This window comes from Fistularia commersonii, chromosome 7, assembly GCF_037954325.1.
Source record: "Fistularia commersonii isolate RoL2024-O1a breed Wild chromosome 7, RoL_Fcom_v1.0, whole genome shotgun sequence".
In the NCBI taxonomy this organism is placed as follows: domain Eukaryota; kingdom Metazoa; phylum Chordata; class Actinopteri; order Syngnathiformes; family Fistulariidae; genus Fistularia; species Fistularia commersonii.
In genome coordinates, this window is record NC_141290.1 from 10,279,440 (window position 1) to 10,298,926 (window position 19,487).

General features: G+C 46.4%; 1 protein-coding gene across 3 annotated transcripts in view; it reads right to left on the bottom strand.

Moving 5' to 3' along the window:
- Positions 1 to 19,487, bottom strand: part of LOC147232734 (A-type voltage-gated potassium channel KCND3-like) — a 100,503-nt gene that overhangs the window by 13,510 nt on the left and 67,506 nt on the right. For all 3 annotated transcript variants that reach the window (XM_086149759.1, XM_086149758.1, XM_086149760.1), the window contains exon 3: positions 7,746 to 7,908. In XM_086149759.1, coding sequence (XP_086005885.1) covers positions 7,746 to 7,908 — 163 coding nt within the window. The remainder of the gene's footprint in view (positions 1 to 7,745; positions 7,909 to 19,487) is intronic.

Sequence of the window (19,487 nt, forward strand, 5' to 3'; positions counted from 1 at the left end):
ATGTTTTCGGGGAGCTTGCGAATGTGTAGCCAAACCCAGCAAACAGTGCAGTATCACCGGAAGTTGTGTGTGTGTGTGTGTGTTTGTGTGTATGTGTGTGTGTGTGTGTGGGGGGGGGGGGGGTCGCGGAAGTGAACTCTGAACTCTGCACTGTCCTCTAGTGGATGCATTGCTTAACAGCCATGGCAATGTAAAACATGCATCGTTATTCTTTTAAAGATATTACAGCTATTGACATGCCATGTGGTTGTCGAGGCAGAAGGCCGCCCACACCAAGCTCGGGTCTGCAACAGGAAAAGGCAGTTGATTCCTAGCAGCTGTTGCCAAGTGCTTGCTTCAGGGAATATGTTGGGTTTGGTAGATCATCTTAAAGAGTATGGTCCAGATCTGCTCTACTTGGAGAGTGTCATCAGACGACTACATTTGGGATTTCCCTCTCTGCCTTAATCTCCAATATCACAAAGGAACTACATGTCTAGACATACTGTGGTCAAAAACAAGACTGGAATTTTTAAAAGCAGGGATGGATGCCAGGGAGGTCTAACGTGGTGACATTTGCAGTACAACCAGGTGTGCAATAATGAACAGGTCCAAGTTCCCACATTGCTATTTTACAATTATTCCCTATCTCTCTAGCTTGATGGCCTGTCTTGTTTGCTAACTGTTGAATTTAACCCCCTCTCCCTCCTGCCCCTTCCCCCTCTCTGCAGCAGTGTCTGTCATTAGGCCAGCAAGACCATGTAGAGACCATGTTGTGTGTAGATAGTCAAAGTGAGGCAGTCTTCGTGAGGGCTGAGGAGACATTGTCGTGTCACATTTGGAGCTTAACTTTTTGAATGAACCTGGGAAGGATAGGTTTGGGGTTTGTGTTTGTGTTTGGGTTAGGGTTGAGGTTGGGGTTAGGGTAGCCTCTAGGTTAAGGGTTCGTTGTTTCAGTTGGGGTCGGGGTTGGGGTTACAGTTGAGGTTGGGGTTAGGGTTGCGGTTGGAGTCAGGGTTATGGTTGGGGTTTGATGTAGGGTTGGTCTTGAGGTTGGGGTTATGGTTCGGGTTGTGGGGCCAGAGGTTGCTGTCACATATTCGGGGGTTCATATGAGCCCTTGAGAAGAACAGTGGCTTGGCCTCTTGGAGACTCCAACCAACTGTCCTGGGACCCGAGGAAGGGATGCGGGGATGGGAACCGGTGACCTTGACCGGGGAAATAATCTTTGGACGTGTCCCTTGGCAGATCTTTTCTAGGTCACCTTGTCGGTGTGCCCGTCAGGGGGTCAACCGTGGCGGTTAATAAGCTTCTCAGAGGTGCCAGGTGTGTATGTGATTTGAAACTGGAGACTCTGTCCTGGTTGAAGCGCCTCTCTGAAGTAGCACAGGGTGTTAGCGAATGCATTAAACAATTTAGCATGGGGACAAGGTGGTCAAGCCTTACCGGCTACAGGCAGCCATTGAGGGATCTGATTGAGATGCCTCCGGGCCAACACACGTTCCCAGATATTCTGATCATGTCTGGCTGGCTGAAGGTCGGCTGGCAGACCCGGATTAATGCGAAGGGATTCCACAATCTCACGTGCCCCGGGATCGGCTCTGAGTGATACCTCCCTGCTCCCGCTGTGGAGCCAGACCTCCAGGTTAATCCCCGGTTCTGAACCGACGGTGCCGAAAAACGGTCCGGGGTCTGTTGGGAGATTGAGAGTTGGCTGGCTGTAATTGCCCCGCTGCAAAAAGCTGTCAGAAAACAAGACAGCTTTAGCACAAAAGAAGGAACACGATCCTCCCCTCCAGAGAGCCGATGGCGCAGGATGGGCATTGTCACAAGACCAGCAGACTCTGATCTTTTGCGCGGATTTTTCTCATTTTTTTTCCCGAATAAACAGCCCTCCTCCCCCAAACTTTCTCTCTTTCCTCCCAGTGCTTCCTTTGTCTTCTCTCTTTTTCTGTCTTGCCTCCTTGACAACCTACCACCTCTCAGTGTGGCTCCACTTGACTTTGCTGTCCCATTACCAGTATGACCTCAGTCCATTTACTGCCTCGACACTCACCGGCGGCGGTGGATTTGCCGCGGCGCTGATGTGTGCAGGAATAAAAAAGAAACCTGTCTGCATGCGTGTACGTTAGGGTGAAAGCGGAGGGTAGTATTTCAACTTTGCACATCATCAAGAGGAATTAAGGACATTAAAATCAGGGCCGATGAAAAGTTGAAGTGGAGTCGGAACTCCTTCCTACACCTTCTGACACACACAAAAGCGCCTGAACGCCACAGTAGTTAGAACGACTATCATTACATCCAATTTAGATTCTCCGCTTTCTATTTTCTGACTGGAGCCGCAGAGGGTTCATGGGAGGACCTTTTGTGAAGTCGAATCCCCGCAGACGACTTCTTAATTGTAATGGGAGCCGAGAGCCGCCTGTTGTTAGAGAAGACGAATGAGGCCTGGGTGGGAAGGAGAGAACCCGGGAGGAACGGAGTCATAGGAGCGGGGAGGACAAATGAACGGGCGCCGACGAATACACTCGTTCACTTTTTCACCCCCCTTCTGATTCTGCGGGTCTCCCCCCCCCCCCCCCCCCCCCCCGTCACCAGCTGCTTCCAAATCTGACAGAGAATTTCACAGACTTCTGCCGTTGATAGGGGAGTATTAATAGTGAGAGGCCTAATTCAAGGCAACAGCTCGGGAGCGGGTTTTTTAAGCGTAATAAGCCGTACACGTGGGGTCCCTTCCACTCATGCTAGCCATTTGAATTGTAGGGAATTACAGTAGTTAGTGGAGCCTTTTCAGGAACTAGGCCTTTTTTCGTATGTTTGAGCTGCAGAGGAACCAGGGCCAGTGGACCGCAGTTCCTAGAACCATTCTAGCAGGGTCGATATATTATATAGTGCAATGACTTTCTTTGCCCCACCTACACAGGACTGGTCTATCTTGACTTTATGAAAGGGTGACTTGGCAAGAGGGGTAGAACCCAAATGCGCAAACTGACGCTGGTATTAAACGTAACAGGTTTTAATAATGAGTGAAGGAAATGTCTCAATAGCCCCTTTTGCACTGAAGAACCCTTTTACAGTTCCGAGGACTTTTTCAGGAACTAGGCCATGTCTTCATGTATTCATAATTTGGGGGAACAAGGACCCTGGACCTCGTCTCCTACTCTTTTTACGGTTCCATAGGAACTTGTATGATGCAGCTGTTTGGTGGAACTCATAAGCCATGCCCGGCACCAGATACTCGGCGGACTGTGGGGTGTGATTTTCAAAAACTATTGAGTTCACTGGTCAGCTTGTGACAAAATGGGGGCGAGAAATTGAGCAACAAGGAGGTCCAAGCCCTTCTTGCCAGCTACACCAAAGAGGGGTTTCAAGAGCTCACAGAGGAACATCAACATTTTTGGCTGAAATAAATTCAGCGTGTTGGAATGCAAAACCTACAGGTTCCCTTGGAGGAGACTATTTCCTGGAAACAAAGTTTCGAACTGGACAGTTCGTAAAAGTACACTCTTAGAACATTTCTGTCCGATTGTGGCTAATAGTGGCTAGCATTGTCATCCTTGCTGCAGCATTTCAGAAAAGTTTGTGGTTGAAGTGCAGTGATAACGGGAAGGTTGCTGGATTTTATCCGTGGCGCAAATACGCCATTCTACATGTTTTCGCTCAGCATCTTTGGGAAAAAAAGGCGGGGAAATTACTCTACGAATCAGACAGGCTGCAGTTTAAGTGAGCTCTGTGATGTCGGTCTCCGCTGGACGTGGGAGGAATCGTGATGTGCAAATGTTGTCTTTTAACGTTTCCCGCGCGTCTCGGTCTATAAAGCTAACACAGCTGAATTTGGTCCTCTCTTTTCTGAGTCGTGCATCTCTGAAGTGAATCGCCAACGCAGAACAGGTGGTGGAACTTCCCATACTTGGATATTACTTTTAGTCGAAAAAAAAGACCTACAAAAAACGATTAAATCCCTATCAGAATCTCTACACTCACTGATTTTATGGCTTAGCAGTGTCTGAGGAGAAATAACTTAATTAGCTGTTTTTGTTTTTTTTTTGCCGAGGAGTCTTATCAGCCTGTTCAAAAATGTTTTTACAAGCTAGTGACGACTCAGGGAAAATCCCCGGCCGTAAAAGCCATTAAAATACTAAGTTCTGCGTCAGGATCCATGTAAAGCGATCATTTCCTTGGGATAGTAAGACGTTCTCCAGAGAAATATTATAAGCTGGCTCCACCTTTGCTCCCAAATATGTGTGGCTTTCTCAATTACAACCCAAGCTCTTCCGTAATTAATCCATAATAAATGAACCAGTCATTCATTAGTTATGCTAACTGCTAATCTTGCAAACTAAGAGCCACCAGAGGCTAATCATGGCTGTTGCTGAGCCCGAGCCTCTTCCCTGTCAATCACATGTACGGGAAATCCCACAAATCTGCACACAGTTATTGTCAAAACTGCATGTTTTCAGAACCCAGAGAGAACAGGTTAGCGGGAGAACATGGAGAATCCATGCCAGGAATCTCCTTGCCTTCTTCACCCATTCAAATACTGTACTCATCCACTCACCATTGCCGTAGCAGAGCTACCATACAAGGCGCTAACAAGACAATCAGAGGCGACTGGGCGAGGTTTTGTGTCCTTTGTGTCCTTCGGGAAGATGGAGAACATGAAGAGATACATGGCAGGAACTGGGCAGAACCAAGGCTGAAGCTAGGAAAATGTGAAGAGAACTTGGAGAGGACTGTATGTTTTCAGACTGTGGAAGGAAGACCTGGGCGGACAGGGGGAGAACATCGAGAGCCTATACTAGAAGAATCCAGTTGAACAGGGAATCTTCTTCCTGTAAATGGTCTCCACTTATGGAACACCTGAAACACCTTGTGTTTTCAATGTGCTTTCCATAGTTACCCTTTCGCACACACAAGCAAGGTGGTAAGCTTACCGTCGGGAGCAACTAGGGGGGGTTAGCATCTTGCCAACAAATATCCAGTCTTCAGATTGTGAGGCTTTGGTTAGCCGTGCCTCCCATTCAAGAGCTAACATTGTTTTGACTAGAGTTCTGGAAATTGGCAAATTAATATTAACATTTAAACATTATTCAATAAAATGGTTCAATAAAATTCAAAAATTATCATGAATCCGATGGAGTGAGGGGAACGTTTCCTGTATCTTGCTGCGTAATAATTGACAAGCCGCACAAACTTAAGACGCTAATCTTTTTCTGCTGAGAAAAAAAAAAGTTATTCCTTCCTTGTCTGAGAAGAAAAAAACATCCAGAACGAGTAAACCCCCCCCTTCCTGTGAAATGTGATTTACTTCCAGTCTGTTTTGTGGTAAAAAGAAAAACAGTTTTTCCGCTGCCAGATGATATTTGTGCGGAGACGTCACTTCGCTCTCACAAACATTTCCCAATCGTCGAGAGCAGCTGCTAGCGTATATAAACTAAGTGGTTCTGGAGAAACATGGACAAAAAGCATGTATTCCAAACACACTGATCAAGAATTTAGATATTCAGTGATATTATTGATGAGAAATCGCAGCTCTCATTGGGACTAGAGGCGGGGTTTATCCTGAACTGGTCACCTGTCAATCACAGAGACCACATAAACATCCAACCATTCACTCTCTCATTTGCACCCACGGGCAACTTAGCCTCTCCAAGTAAGACTGTGTTTGAGCTGAGAACACCGAGGGAACCCAGGGAGGAACTGGGAGAACCTGGAGACAACATAGGCTGTAGCCGAAAGATGCTCCATGTCATTGTTGCGAACTTGGAAAGGAACAACTAGAGTTGCTTCTGGGTCCATTATCAACCAACTCCTTTAACCTTTGCTGCTTTGTGCTGAACATAACGGTGACCTCGATGGTTAACCCGCTCCCCAACCCTTACCGCCCCCTTCATTTTGATCTGGCCTGCGGATGGCGCATAGCTGTTGCCAGGCAACAGTAAATTCATTGCCGTGTAGCCAAATTGATCACAAGCCTCATTTTATCCACCTGTCAGTCCAAAAGGGCCACATTCAGAGAGATCCAACCTTTCACTCTATCATTCCCACCTACGGGCAACTTAGCATCTTCAAGTAAGACCATTTTTGGACTGTGTGTGGAAAACTGTGAACCTGGAGAAAACCCAGGCAGCAGAACTTGGAGAGAACTTAGGTAGAAACCGGGAGACCATGGAGAGAACACAGGGAAAGGCCTCATGTTTGGTTCCAAAGATGATTGCTCTACTTCCTGCGCCACGCTGCTCCTGAAGTTGCTTCTGGGTCTATCAACAACCAACCTAGATCTCAAACAAGAGCTTTGGAGGCAGCATATGTTGAAGAACGGAACTACCAGCGCTGGTTACGCCCTGCAGCTAAAACCCTGTGTAGTCAACTAACTCCTTGTTTGGAGACCTCCTTGAGGTGCGGCTTGATGCCTTGAGTCGGAGTCCAACTGGCAATAGCTGCTTTGTACCGGAAATATGAGTGGCTTCAACGGTAAACCCCCTCACTACCCGGTACCACCCCCTTCATTCTGATTTTGATAGCGCGTAGCTGTTGCCAGGTAACGGTCAATTCATTGCCATGCAGGCAAATTGATCACTCTTTCCAAATTGCTTTGAGATGCGGCATAAAAGTTATATGTCAAATAATATCTTGTGGCGATATCGCCAACCGCGTGGCTTCACCAAGTTATAGGTGTGGTCATAAAATATTCATTATTCTGACTTTTTGGAGTGCAATTGACACTTTTAAGCTCCCTTTGTTTTATTTTGGGGGGCTTTGAGCCTGTGGGGAGTATCTAATTAAATAGGAATAAATTGCGACAATTTTACCGTAAAATAACTGATTTGATCTCCAAAAGCCGGCTAAATGACCCACTATGCCCCTGTGTCCGCTCAGCCGGCAGCCAAACACATTTAAAATTGAACTTGACAATAATGGAGCTGGAGCCATGTGAAGGTGTGAGCGAATTCACTTGTTATAATAGGACTTGACTTTGGTTGGAAAAAGGAAACCAGGGTGTTAATGTAGAAATAGTCACCTGGGGGGGAGTTGATCTCATCGCTCACTGAAGGGAGCTCTCACACTCCATAGCAATGGTAGAGAGTGCTCTTACCAAGAAGTGCAAGCGGATAATGGCCAGTACCTCAGTACTTGTAGTGTTGAGGATGGGTGAAAAGGTGGCGAGAGGTGTGGTGCCCGACTTGAAGCACCATCTCATCAAACTTGCTTATTTGGTCCGAGGTCCGGTGCGGCTAAAGGTCTCTTACGAACCGCATTCTGGGACGTTTGCTTTCCCAGAGAGCTTAAAGTTGACGCGTGTTGGTGCAAGGTCAAGGGTCGGAGGGGCAACGGACAGCGGACATATTCCAGCGTTATCTTATTCCCTCGGGCTGGATATGCTTCTGTGTTTTCAAAATGAGGCTGACCTGTTTCACGAGCTGAAAACAAATATTGGTGGGATTTATTTCAGTTCTCGCTGCCTCCTACACAGCTTATGGAACACGTAGCTTGGAGAAGTGAGCTACTATGAACTATGGTACTCTCTGGAGCAATATTGATGCAAATTTCTTGTGGTGTTCCTCAAGGAGGTAACCTTGGGACGCTTACATTTCAATTTATTCACCGATTTCACTGTCGCTAATAGAATAACATACAATGATTCGGTGGTGTTTCATCCTCTTAAAGACAGCAACCACTCTGGGGATACTAGCATGTAGACGTTCCAACATGTATTTAAATGATTCAACTGACGTATCCAGCTTTCCTCTAAGCGGTACTTTTACCTTCTGAGCACGGCGTTTGTCCGCTCGCTGGTTCTGGTGGTAGATGCGGCTGAAGTTGGAGACGATGACGGGCACCGGCAGGGCGATGACCAGCACCCCGCTCAAGGAACAGATAGAACCGAAGATCTTGCCAGCGATGGTTTTTGGCACCATGTCTCCATACCTATGGATCAGATACATGAAATGTTAGAAAATTAAGGCCAGAGAAGACAGATGGTTCAAGAAAGGAGTCAAAGAAGCCATCTTTATCAAAACAAAACTGTCTCTGCCCAAAGGAGAGGGGCCTCAGGCACAAACGTTCACAAATGTATAACGCCGTACTGGAATTGATGGATTTGTAAACACGGACCAGACCCATCTGTACCCTTTAAACTACTAGGAAAGATCTGGCACCAGAAGCAGCCCCATGCAACTTCCGCATGAGCCTCAATCCATGGGATACAACAGGTTTCACTCCTTTGTCTGGCTTTACCTTTTCACAAATTCAATCTAGGTAATCCCCAAAAGTGTCTCCTTTGTCCTCAATGAACGACACCCTCATTAGCATAACAAACGCCCCAAAGACGGAAAGGTCATTAGAACTGAAGAAGCCTCTGGGATGAGGGCCGAAGTGTCTTCAAGAGAAGAAATCCAAGTCCAGTTGCCACGACAAGAAGTTAGAAAATTAACGTTCTTGCAGCTATTGTGCAAACGTGGAGACAAACGTGGTGAGTGTTTTCTGCTGAAACACCGTGTTAAATATATATATTCTGCTCAAACTCATGTGTGGGACCTGGGAAATGCAAGCCGGGCTGTTTGGACTTCTGTGCTTCAGTGCACACATGTCTCATTAGCTGCTTTTGCACAGTAGGAACCTTTTGAAGTTCCTAGAACTTTTTCAGGAACTGAGGAACGCTATTTTTTCATGCTTTCATCCTATTACGTGGCGGGGTTTGCTTCCGGCTCCGTAGAAACTCATATGACGTAAGTGCTTGGTGATTGTTAAGCCACTTACCAGATGCTTCTTGCAGCCTGTAGCGGCATTTTTAAACACTATTGTGGTCACCTGTCAACTGTTTTATTGTGACAAAAATGGACAGAAAAAAGAATGACTTCTGGCCTGCTATGCACAGAAGGGATTCCAGGGCTCTCTTGAGGAGCATTTTGGTAGAAATAAGTAGGGGGTTCACTAATGACGGGGTTCTTCACATGGCGAAGCATTGCAGAAAGAAGATGAAAACACTTCAATTCATCTGATAGTCCGGGGTTATTATTCCTGCCATGCAGAATACCGGAGAAGCTTCACTCCACATGTCGCCCCTGTCGTCCTTCTCTTCTCCTTCGGTGGTTTTGTTTTTTGAACGTGTTGCCTAAGGTGCACGTTGCAGACACTTGCATCACACCGCTACCTACCATGGTCCCTCATTGCCTGTGGGAAAGCAAAAAGTAAAAGGTTCCCCTGGTGGTGGGTTTCTAGAGCAAAATTTGTGCTGGACAGTTCTCAAAACAGAGCATTTAAAACTTTTCTTTCCAAAAGCGGCTATTGTCTCCTCTTTCCCCGTGTTATCTCCTCTTTTTTTCCCCCTCTCTTCCCTCTGTGCCAGTTTGTCTTAGTCACTTTTGGCAAGTATTCCATCCTTTATTCCTAGAGAGATTTTCCTTGTGTACTAGATTCCACCGGTCTCTTGCCGGCCCTTTTAGATTTGTCTGCTTGCGTCTATTTTTAAATCCTGTGTACCGACATTGGCCAATGAAAGATTTTACCCTTTTTTTTTTCTTGAAGTTCCCTTTTAGCCCCTTGGCCACGGCTGTCATTGCCAGAACACTCGGTTTAATTAACTGAATTTCATATGGCCCCCGGGGCTCCAAACTCCTTGTTTGTAAGTGAAGATGCGGCAAATGGATCTTTCACCAGAATACACTTCCATTTATGTCTTACTGTAAAACTCCAGTCCGTCTCTCCCACCTTCGATGCTTGGAACGCCCCCGCCCACCCTTTGCTCTGACAGTGGTTTTGGCCCATGTCGTGGATCTCTAATCTTGGGACATTGATCCATGAATCTCTACCCACTTTGGGTTTGGGTCCTCTATTTTTACTTGTAGCTGCTGGTTCTGAAATTTTTCCGTGTTTCTTCGAGTCGCTTCTTCTTGCCCTTTGTTTTCATGTTCTTGTCAGCTACTTCATTTTGACTATAAACTGCCCGAGAAACAAGCGACTAGGCGTTTGCTTTCTACAAATTTTTTTGAACATTGCTGATGAGATGCTAGCGAAGTGCAGCCAAAACCAAAGGTTAGGGGACCAAAACAATGAACTCCATGAGTCTGAATTGCGAATTTGAGCACATGAGGGTTTTTGCACCACTATCTACTCTACTATCTACTTCTTTTTCTTTTCCTTTGGGCCTCTCCCATTGGGCGTTGCCACAATGAATCATATAACTCCATCTAACTCTTCAGCTTCTTCTCTCAAATCAACTAATTTCCTGTCGTCTTTCCTCTTCCCTCTTCAGCATCCTTCTACCTGGATCTTACTGTCCCTCTTCTGTCCACTTCCAGTGGACAGATCTCAGTGTGCCTCCAGAACATCGAACATGAGCCGTCCCTCTTATGGATTCATTCCTGATCTCAACCATCTTTGCCCAAAAAGAGCCTCCACATCTTTATCTCTGCTGCCTCGAACTCTGCTTCCTTTCTTCTCCTCGGTGTCTTCAAACCAGACGACATACCTGCCCTCACTCGTGTCTTCTACCCCTTTCCTTTCACTCCAGCAGATACTCTTCTATCGCATATTTCACCTTAACTACCGAAGTTGTCTTTCAGGTTTAGGTCTCATTTTTCGTTCCTTTATCGGATGTTGGGATTGCGATAATCTGAATACGACATGGCGCAGCTGCAGTAGCCGGTGGCAAAGCGACACAAACTGCCAGGATGACGCAGACAGCAAGGCTAGGGCTTGGTCACCTCCAGGCCAGGGAAGTGCGTGTTAGTAGAATCAAATTGACTAGTAGAATAAAATTGCAAAACACCATCTCGGAGGAAAAACTGTCGAGTGTCGTTCTCGGCGGCTGCCGATGCGGGGTTTCAACAGAGCATTGAAAAAATAATGAGACACGACATTTGAGAAAAAATGCAAGAGACCATAAAAGCAGATAAATTGGAGAAAGACAGCAATGACAAACGGAAAGATTCATCAGAATCGGGTTCCCTTTGAAGGTCCGCTCCTCTAACTTAATGATTTCTTCAACTTTAGGACGGATTAAGCACCTCCGTCTCGACACCGACTCCGGTTCCTCATTTGACAAATTTCTGGCTGCTTCGCCGTCTTTTGTCCGCTGAATTTCCCCGTTTCACCGCCTCCGTCCCAGCCTGGACGCCGTCGCCCTACGGGCCGAATGCGCTAATCCAGAGCTGCTTTCTGTGGGATTGGAACAACACCAACCTTCTCCTGAGGCAAACCGCATTAAGGAATCTGAGGGAACTCATTCATTTGTTCAGTATCTTTCCCGCTTATCCCGAACTCAGGGTTGCACGGTCGCTGGAGTCGATCCCAGCTGCCATCAGGCAAGAGGCAAGGTTCACCCTCAACCGGTCGCCAGTCAACTGCAGGGCGACTTATACGGATTGACAATCGTTCCCCCATTCATTCACACCTCATGTCGAGACGTACGAACACTGGCCCTCTCGTTTCTACGTCAGACGGCAACATACAGCGAGATATTGCAAAGGGATGAAGAACAGCAATTGATTTTTTTCTCTTCTTTCGCTGATACACGCTTTGTTCTGCTAGAAAAGATCTGGTGTGTAGAGTTTAGGATGGATCATTTACCAATGATTAAAATCAAACCCATATCCATAATTTGAAGTCTTCAAAAGTCTTTGAAGCCCTTTTGCAGCAAGTTCATGAAAGCTTTGAAACAATATTTAATTAATGATTCATTTCTTATTAAATAGTAGCTTAAGATCAGCTGCTCCACCAACAACCATCATATTTTAAGCCACAGTTCTTCAACTTGGATCTGCTCCGTCAGCAGATCATGGGTGATCATGGTGTCTCAATATTAAAAAATAGGCTGGTTTTGGTTTTCAGACTTTGAATTTGGAGGTTTCGGTTGTATTTTCACCTCGGACGGTCAGATCTCCAACAATAGATCGTGAACACTTCAATTCTTTTGGAGAAATGTTTTCAATTATTACTATTCATTCATTATTTGCACCACTTATCCTGCACTCAGCGTTGCTGAAGCCTATCCCAGCTGTCATTGGGCGAGAGTCGGCGTTCATCCTGGACTGGTTGTCAGTCTACTAGTCGGGGTTCTCAGTCATCCAGGTCATGGTTAATTCTCGTGGAAAACTTCTTGTCTCAGCCACTGGACTTCTTCAGTTCTTCAGAAAAGAAGACGCCTCTCTAAAAAGGGATTGTAACGTCTTCAAGTGAGGAAATTCATGTCCAGTTGCCACAACAAGAACAGTTTGACAAGAAGGACCACATAAAGATACTTCCAACCGGGCTTTCAGTCATCCAGGTCACGGTGAATTCTTCTCAAAATTTTCGCGTCATGGCAACTGGACTTGATTTTCACTCTTTCGTTCACACGTCCTATAGATACAAACAACTCTCATTCACATGTCTCCCTGCTGGAATCCAACCCGGGACATGCTGGAATCCAACCAAGGACGTTCTTGGTATGATGTGGAATTGCTAACCGCTAAATTGGAGAATCGCTAACCCCGATGTCAGCGGCGGGCTCGTCCCGTCTTCTCGGTAATAGCCAAACCAGTTCTCGGCGCTGGGAAAGGAAAACATTTCGGTCACATTTCGCCAGGTAAGGCTAATTTAGATCTTAACAACACTAAAGAGCCGGTTAGCCGTGGAGAAATCACTTAACTGTTTGGCTAGTTGATTGGCTGTCAATCATTTTTCGCCCGTTCCTCGTTAAGCTGTGGTGCATGTGATCAATTATAATAAGTTCTAGTGGCTCGGCTTTCTGTTTTAGGCGCTAATGAGAAATTCTCCTCCTTCCTCGAAGAGCCTTGCATTGTTGAAGGAGTGACGGCGAGGCTGATGCGCGTCGAAGGCAAAGTCGGAAGCCCGCCGAGTTATTAGTGGGATTCCATTCAGGGTTTGTTGTTGTTGTCGGTGGGTGTTGTTGTTGTTACTGCTGTTGTGGCGGCGGCGGCGGCAACGCCAGTTCCAGCGTCACTCTGGGCTGCCAGACAATCAGACAAAGCGATTTCACACTTCATTCCTTTTCCGCATGACAGCCGACGAAATGTGACGGCCGTGATCGAGTTTGACGTTTGGCGCCCGCTCAGACGTTCTACGCATCATTACGGCGGTGACAAAGTGGAATATTCAAAACACTGCTTTCTCTTATTACTTAACAACTGTCAACCCCCTCTTTTTTCCCTCTTTCTCGAAAAGAGTCGAAGTCAGAATCGTAATATTTTGCGCGGCTCGTTACTGCAACTCTCACGATCTCTTCTTCTTCAATCTACAGATGAGAATAATAAAAAATAAAATTAATATGAAAATAGCATTTAAAAAAGTCAAAATAAATAAATAAAAATAAAGTTAAAGGTATGTAAAAATATATGTAACCTATATAATATATATTTAGCACTCATAAATAAAAATCCCCCAGCCATTGGAGGGAAAAAGTGTCGCTGGTCAGCCTTTGTTTTCAAAATCTGGTTGTGGTTTCGGCATCTTGTGTTCAGACTCCTCACACTGGAGTCCACCTTAGGATTCAATACAATAATCTTTACAATATATATTTATATTGCATCCGATCGGACGTGTTCAACAATTACGATTGGTTGGTAAACAAACCCTTCTTTTATTAAAAATCCGTTACCGTCATGCCTCTTGAACACTCTGGCTTGCATCCCTTGCTTTCAAAATTCAAAGTTCAATATACTGGACATACAGAGGAATGGAGAAGGCGTTCCTCACAATCCCACAGTCACGTGAAATTAACAAAATAATCAAAATAGTAGAGTGCAAATTAACAGTAAAGTTCACTGTTACATGAAATAGGAAACGTTAAACTATGAGGTATGAAATCTAAAGTGCACGCAGATTCAGATTGGTATTTGACGGCATGACATACGAAAACACATTCACAGCCAATTGGAAATAGCAGAATTCTGAACACTCCTCACAACAGTACTGCAGTTCTGATACAATATGGTGAAGGGTTGTTTGTCCCTATATGACATGTGAATGAGAAGGTGAGTGATATTATCTTTCTTGCTTTCACGCGAACGGGTGAAACCTGCCTCTCGTCCAGTGGGAGCTGGGATTCGCTGCTGCACCCCCAACAAGCCAGAGTGCAGAATAAGTGATATATTGGTAATGAATGAATAAAAATATATGCATTTATGTATGTATATGTTGTGAAGATAAATTGTAGAATAATACTAATGTAAATGAAATTCAAACTGGTTTCTGCTTCACAAAAATGATATATTTTTTTTAATTAATGGAGCCGACGTCAAGGCGAAAGGGCAGTTGATAAATACCGGCCTTGCGCCTCTGACCTTTTAGCTCATCATTAGCCAGCGGTCCGGCCGCTTCTAATTTAATCCAGGTATTTGTGCTCTGAACTGTGTAAGTTTGGAGGTTGCGTGAAGGATGTGTTTAACCTTGACGCGGAGCTCCTCACCCTTTTTTTTCCTCTTCTTAAATAAATGCAACATCTGCACAAATGCTAATGTGCAACAGGGTCAGTGCTATATGTAAAATATACAATGAGGGAACGCTTGGGAAGAATTTTTAAAAGGTTCAGCAAGTTACTCATCACCTTTGTTCGTGTGTGTGTGTGTGTGTGTGTGACAAACCCTTGTCACGCGCACACACATACACACACACACAGCAACAAGCCGTGAAAGAGACGCTCCGGCAAAAGAGCGTGCACGGAAGTCGTGTAGCAATCACCCGCATACAATTTCTCCTTTATTCATCGCCGCCTGGCTGCGAGTATGCCGAGGAGGAACCGGCCTCCCCGTTTCTGGCAGAGTGTGCAAACTCGAAGCGACACGGTAGATGCATATACATGAGCCCGCTGATCGATGGTTCCCAGCACATCTCGGCAAAGGACGGGGAGGAAGCGCCTGATAGGGGAGGGGAAAAAGAAGATAACTATCACGCTGTATTTCATGTATATAAGCCCAGAGGAACCGGAGTGACTCTTTCACTGAATGTTTTATATCTGCTGGAGATTCGTTTGCATGACAACTTAGCTTTCGATAAAGGTACGGGATTTTCTGGAATATTGAGCGCACCTGAATATAAGCCGCATTGGCTAAAAATAACGAAATAAATATATGTGTACATATAAAGGTCGCACTTGTCTATAAGCTGCAAGTGTTTTTGTTGTGACATGAATTTACACAGAAACTTTTTTTTTTTACTTTTAATTAAATACATACCGATAACATCCACAAATAGGTATTGGAAATGCTTTTTTTTTTTCTGAACAGTGCCTGTAACATGGCCGATGAAAAAGATTAGTAATAAATAACAAAAGGAAAGGTTCATCCGTTTTCTCTCCCCGCTTTATCCTACTCCAGCTGATCGCTATCTTCGTCTTCCTCCCGCGCAATAAAACCATTAAAGTTGTCTTCAGTGTCGGAATTGAGCAGCCTCGGAATTTCATTGTGATTTCATTGGTCCAATGTGACGAAGCTAAATGTTTTGGTGTCATGAAGCTCATTAGCCCCAAAAAATCCGTAATTCAGCCGCATCATTGTTTAAGGTGCAGCGTTCAAAGCGCGTGAAAAAAGTAGTTGCTTGTAGTCCGGAAATTATGGTAGTTTGATAAAGTTCCCTAGGTTCGCCCTTGTCCTCACAAAACATACAGGAGGTTCACCGGAGACCCTAAATTGTCCAGACATGTGATTGAGAGGTTATATGTCTCTATTGTATTTCCTCTTCTACAATTATGACTCCACGAGTAGATTGACTGTATGAGCCTGCCAGTGGCTTCGGGGTTAACAATTCAGCATTCAGCAATTCCACATCACACCAAGATCATCCCGGAGTTGGATCATCGCTGCAGCCACCGAAGCGATCCTTTTCAATCGCCTTTTCCATCCTTCGCTCACTCGCGAACAAGACCCTGAGATACTTGAACTCCTCCTCTTGGGGGCAGGACCTCTTTCCCGACCCGGAGTGGCTATTCCACCCACTTCCACATTGTCTCAGATTTGGAGGTGCTGATCCTCATCCCGGCTGCTTAACACTCTCCTGTGACCTGTTCCAGTGAGTGCTGGAGATCATGGCCTGATGAAGCTAATAGAACCACATCATCTGTAAAAAGTAGAGACTCGATTCCAAGGCCACCATACCGGATCCCCTTGCAGCACTTAGAAATTCTGCCCATAAAAGTTATGAACAGAATCGGTGACAAAGGGCAGTCCAACTCTCACTGGAAGCGGGTCCAACTTACAACCAGAAATGTGGAATAAGCTCTGATACCGATCATACAGGGACCCAACAGTCCGTATGATGGGGTTCGGTACCCCATACAACTGGAGCACCCTCCACAGGATTGCCAGCAGGACACGGTCAAAAGCCTTCTCCAGGTCCACAAAACACATGTAGACTGGTTGGGCAAACTCCCATGCACCCTGGAGGACCCTGCCGAGGGTATAGCGCTTGTCGACTGTTCCACGGCCAGTGTGAAAACCACAGTAGTCCTCTTGGATCCAAGGTTCAACAACCTGGTGGAGCCTGTTCTCCGGTACAGCTGAATAGACCTTACCAAGGGGGCTGAGGAGTGTGATCCCCCGGTAGTTCCCGGTCTGCCAGTCCAGCGGCACTGTCCCCGACATCCACGCAATGCGGCAGAGGCGTGTCAGCAAGGTCAGCCCTTGAGGGACCCAGAGCGGACCTCATCCATCCTTGAGGCAATGCTGCTGAAGAGCTTTTTGTGAGCTTCAGCAACTTCAGTGCCAGAAATAGGCATGTCTGCTCCGGAGTCCCCCAGCTCTGCTTCCTCATTGGAGGGCCTTTCACTGGGGTTGAAGAGGTCTCAGAAGGGGTCTCAGAAGTATTCGAAAGTATTCCTTGTAGTTCTGCCGGAGGTGGGAGTTGAAACTCCTTCTGACAGGGGACTCTGCCAGACGTTCCCAGTAGACCCTTACGTTATGTATGGCCTGCCAGGTCTGACTGGCATCCTCCCCCAGCATCGGAGCCAGGTTACCACCGGGTAGTGATCAGTCGGCAGCTCCTTCCCTTTCTTCTCCCGAGTGACGAGCACAGAAGTCCAAAAACAAAACACAGCTCGGGTTCAGATCAGGACGGCCGTTCCTCCCAATCACCTTCCAAGTCACACTATTGTTGCCCACGTGAGTATTGAAATCTCCCAGTAGAACAAGGGGGTCCCTGGTAGAAGCGATCTCTAGCAGCCCCTCTGGGGACCCCAATAAGGGTGGGTGAACTGTTGTTGGGTCGATAGCCGCAAACAACAGTCAGAACCTGTCCCCCCACATGAATGCAGAGATAGGCTACCCACTCGTCCACCGGGTTGAGCCCCAATGCTGAGACGGGGGTGTATCAATATGCCAACACCTGCCTGGTGCCTCTCACCGGGGGCAACTCCAGAATACAAAAAGAGTCCAGACCCTCTTTAGAGGCCTGTAGCCAGACCCCATGCTGTGCGTCGAGTTGAATCTGACTATATCTAGTGGGAGTCTCTCAGCCTCATGTACCAGCTCGGCTCCTTCCCTGCCAGAGAGGTGACATTCCATGTTCCAAAACCCAGCTTTTGCAGCTGAGGACTGGGCCGTCAAGGTTCCCCGCTCTGGCCACCACCTGACTCACACTGCACCTGACACCTTTGGCCCCTCCTGTGGTCTGTGAGCTGAGGAGAAGAGGGACCCATGCTGTTCCTTCGGGCCATTCCCTGCTGAGCCCCATGGGTGAAGGCCCGGCCACGAGGCACTCGCAACTGTGGCTTAAAATATGACAGATGTTGGCACAGCAGCTGGTATTAAGCTACTATTTAATGAGAAATTAATAATTAAGTAAATATTGTTTCAAAGCTTTCATGAGCTCGCTGCAAAAGGGCTTAAATTCCAAGGTGAAGACTTGAAAGTGTGAATATGGGTGTGATTTTAATCGTTGATAAAGATCCATCCTAAACTCTACACACCGGATCTTTTCAGCAGAGGAAAGTGTAAAAAAAAGAAGAAAAAAAAAAAAATCAATCGCCGCTCTTCATCCCTTTGCAATATCTTGCTGTTAGTGTTTATGCGGTTCATTAAAAGAACATCTGCCGGAGCAGCGTGGTCTTGATGGATCTCTGATGGGCATCGGACGTGCCGCATCAGAAAGGCGACGTGAACCCAAAGCAATCAATCTGGACGACCGGTTTCCGCTGATGGGAGGCAGAGTGGAAAGACGGCAAAGTCGCACCGTGTCATAAAAACTGCAGAAATGTTGAAAACGCCGGCACAGGAGTGTCGACGAGGACGTGACCGGTTTGCGCTGTGATTCGTCTGTTTCTTGTTTTTTTTTTTAGAGAAACCAAATCACTGGAACGTTCCGGAAACGCGATTGCACTCTCTTGGGGGAATTATGTGCTTTGTCATCCGGAGCTATGAAGAACTTGTTCGAGGGCCCCGACTGCGCTGGAACTGGAAGCTTGTGAAGCTTTGCTGGTAAACGAAAATGGGAGGCGGGAGGGGCAACAAGGCAAATAGTCAAACAAAGAAAAAAAAACAGAAATACCAGCCTTAGAGGATGAATTTGGGAGCGACTGTGGAAGTAGGTAAAGAGTACTGGACCGAAAACAGGTAGCTTGACAGGGACTTATCAATTGTTCTACATCCTTCTGGGGAATTTGCCCTTGCTCCCGTGGCTGCTAGAACAAGGATGAAAGTTCTTTCTGGCTGCGACACATTTCGTACTTTTGCGAAAAAACTCAGACGCAGAACTTCTCTTGAAAGCCCTCCCTGACCCGGCCCACTGCAGAGCACATCAGATGCAGTGAAATTGAGGAAATAGCTCCAATGAGGCCAACCAAACCAACGGGAGCCACTGTGTTGTGCCCATTGACGCTTCGGCATGCAGAAGGAGTAGGGGATGGAACTGCCAACTTTCCGATAGGCGGAGTGCAATAGAGCTACCCTGAACATACTCCACTGGAGGTGGCAAGAACTTGAATTTCCCTCTGGACTAAACATTTCATACTTCATGTTAAACTCAGGCGCACAATTCCTGGGAAGTCCTTAAACGCGCCGTCCACTGCAGCGCATGTGGACAATGCAGACAATGCGGCGATAGAACAGTGACGAAGTGTGAAGACGGCCTGGTTGGTGTTTGTTCCTTGGTGGCCCATATGAGGGTTGAGCTGTCGCAGCAAGGTGGACAGCGATTACCAGCGTGGGATTACCTTCGACCGACTACTTCTCGTCTGTAAACGCCGTTTGGCCTTTGCCAATTTGTCGAAGGTACTGCCAACTTTTGCGAAAGACGCTCTCCTCTGGGCACAAAGTTTGGCCATCTCCTTCCAAGAACTGATAGCTAATAATGTATCTTCATACGCCTTACTAAATGTGCTGCATAAATTTTCACACCTACGTTTATCCTCAAAATAATCATCCTGCAAACCAAAGTAGGAATTTCTGACCAATCACACGATAGTTCTCAGACACCACAGGAGAGGCAAGTTCTACTCAGATGATGTGTTGAGAACGTGACACGAGAACAGAATGACGATAATGAAGTTCTCGCGTCTTGCAGGGTCTGTAGAGGCC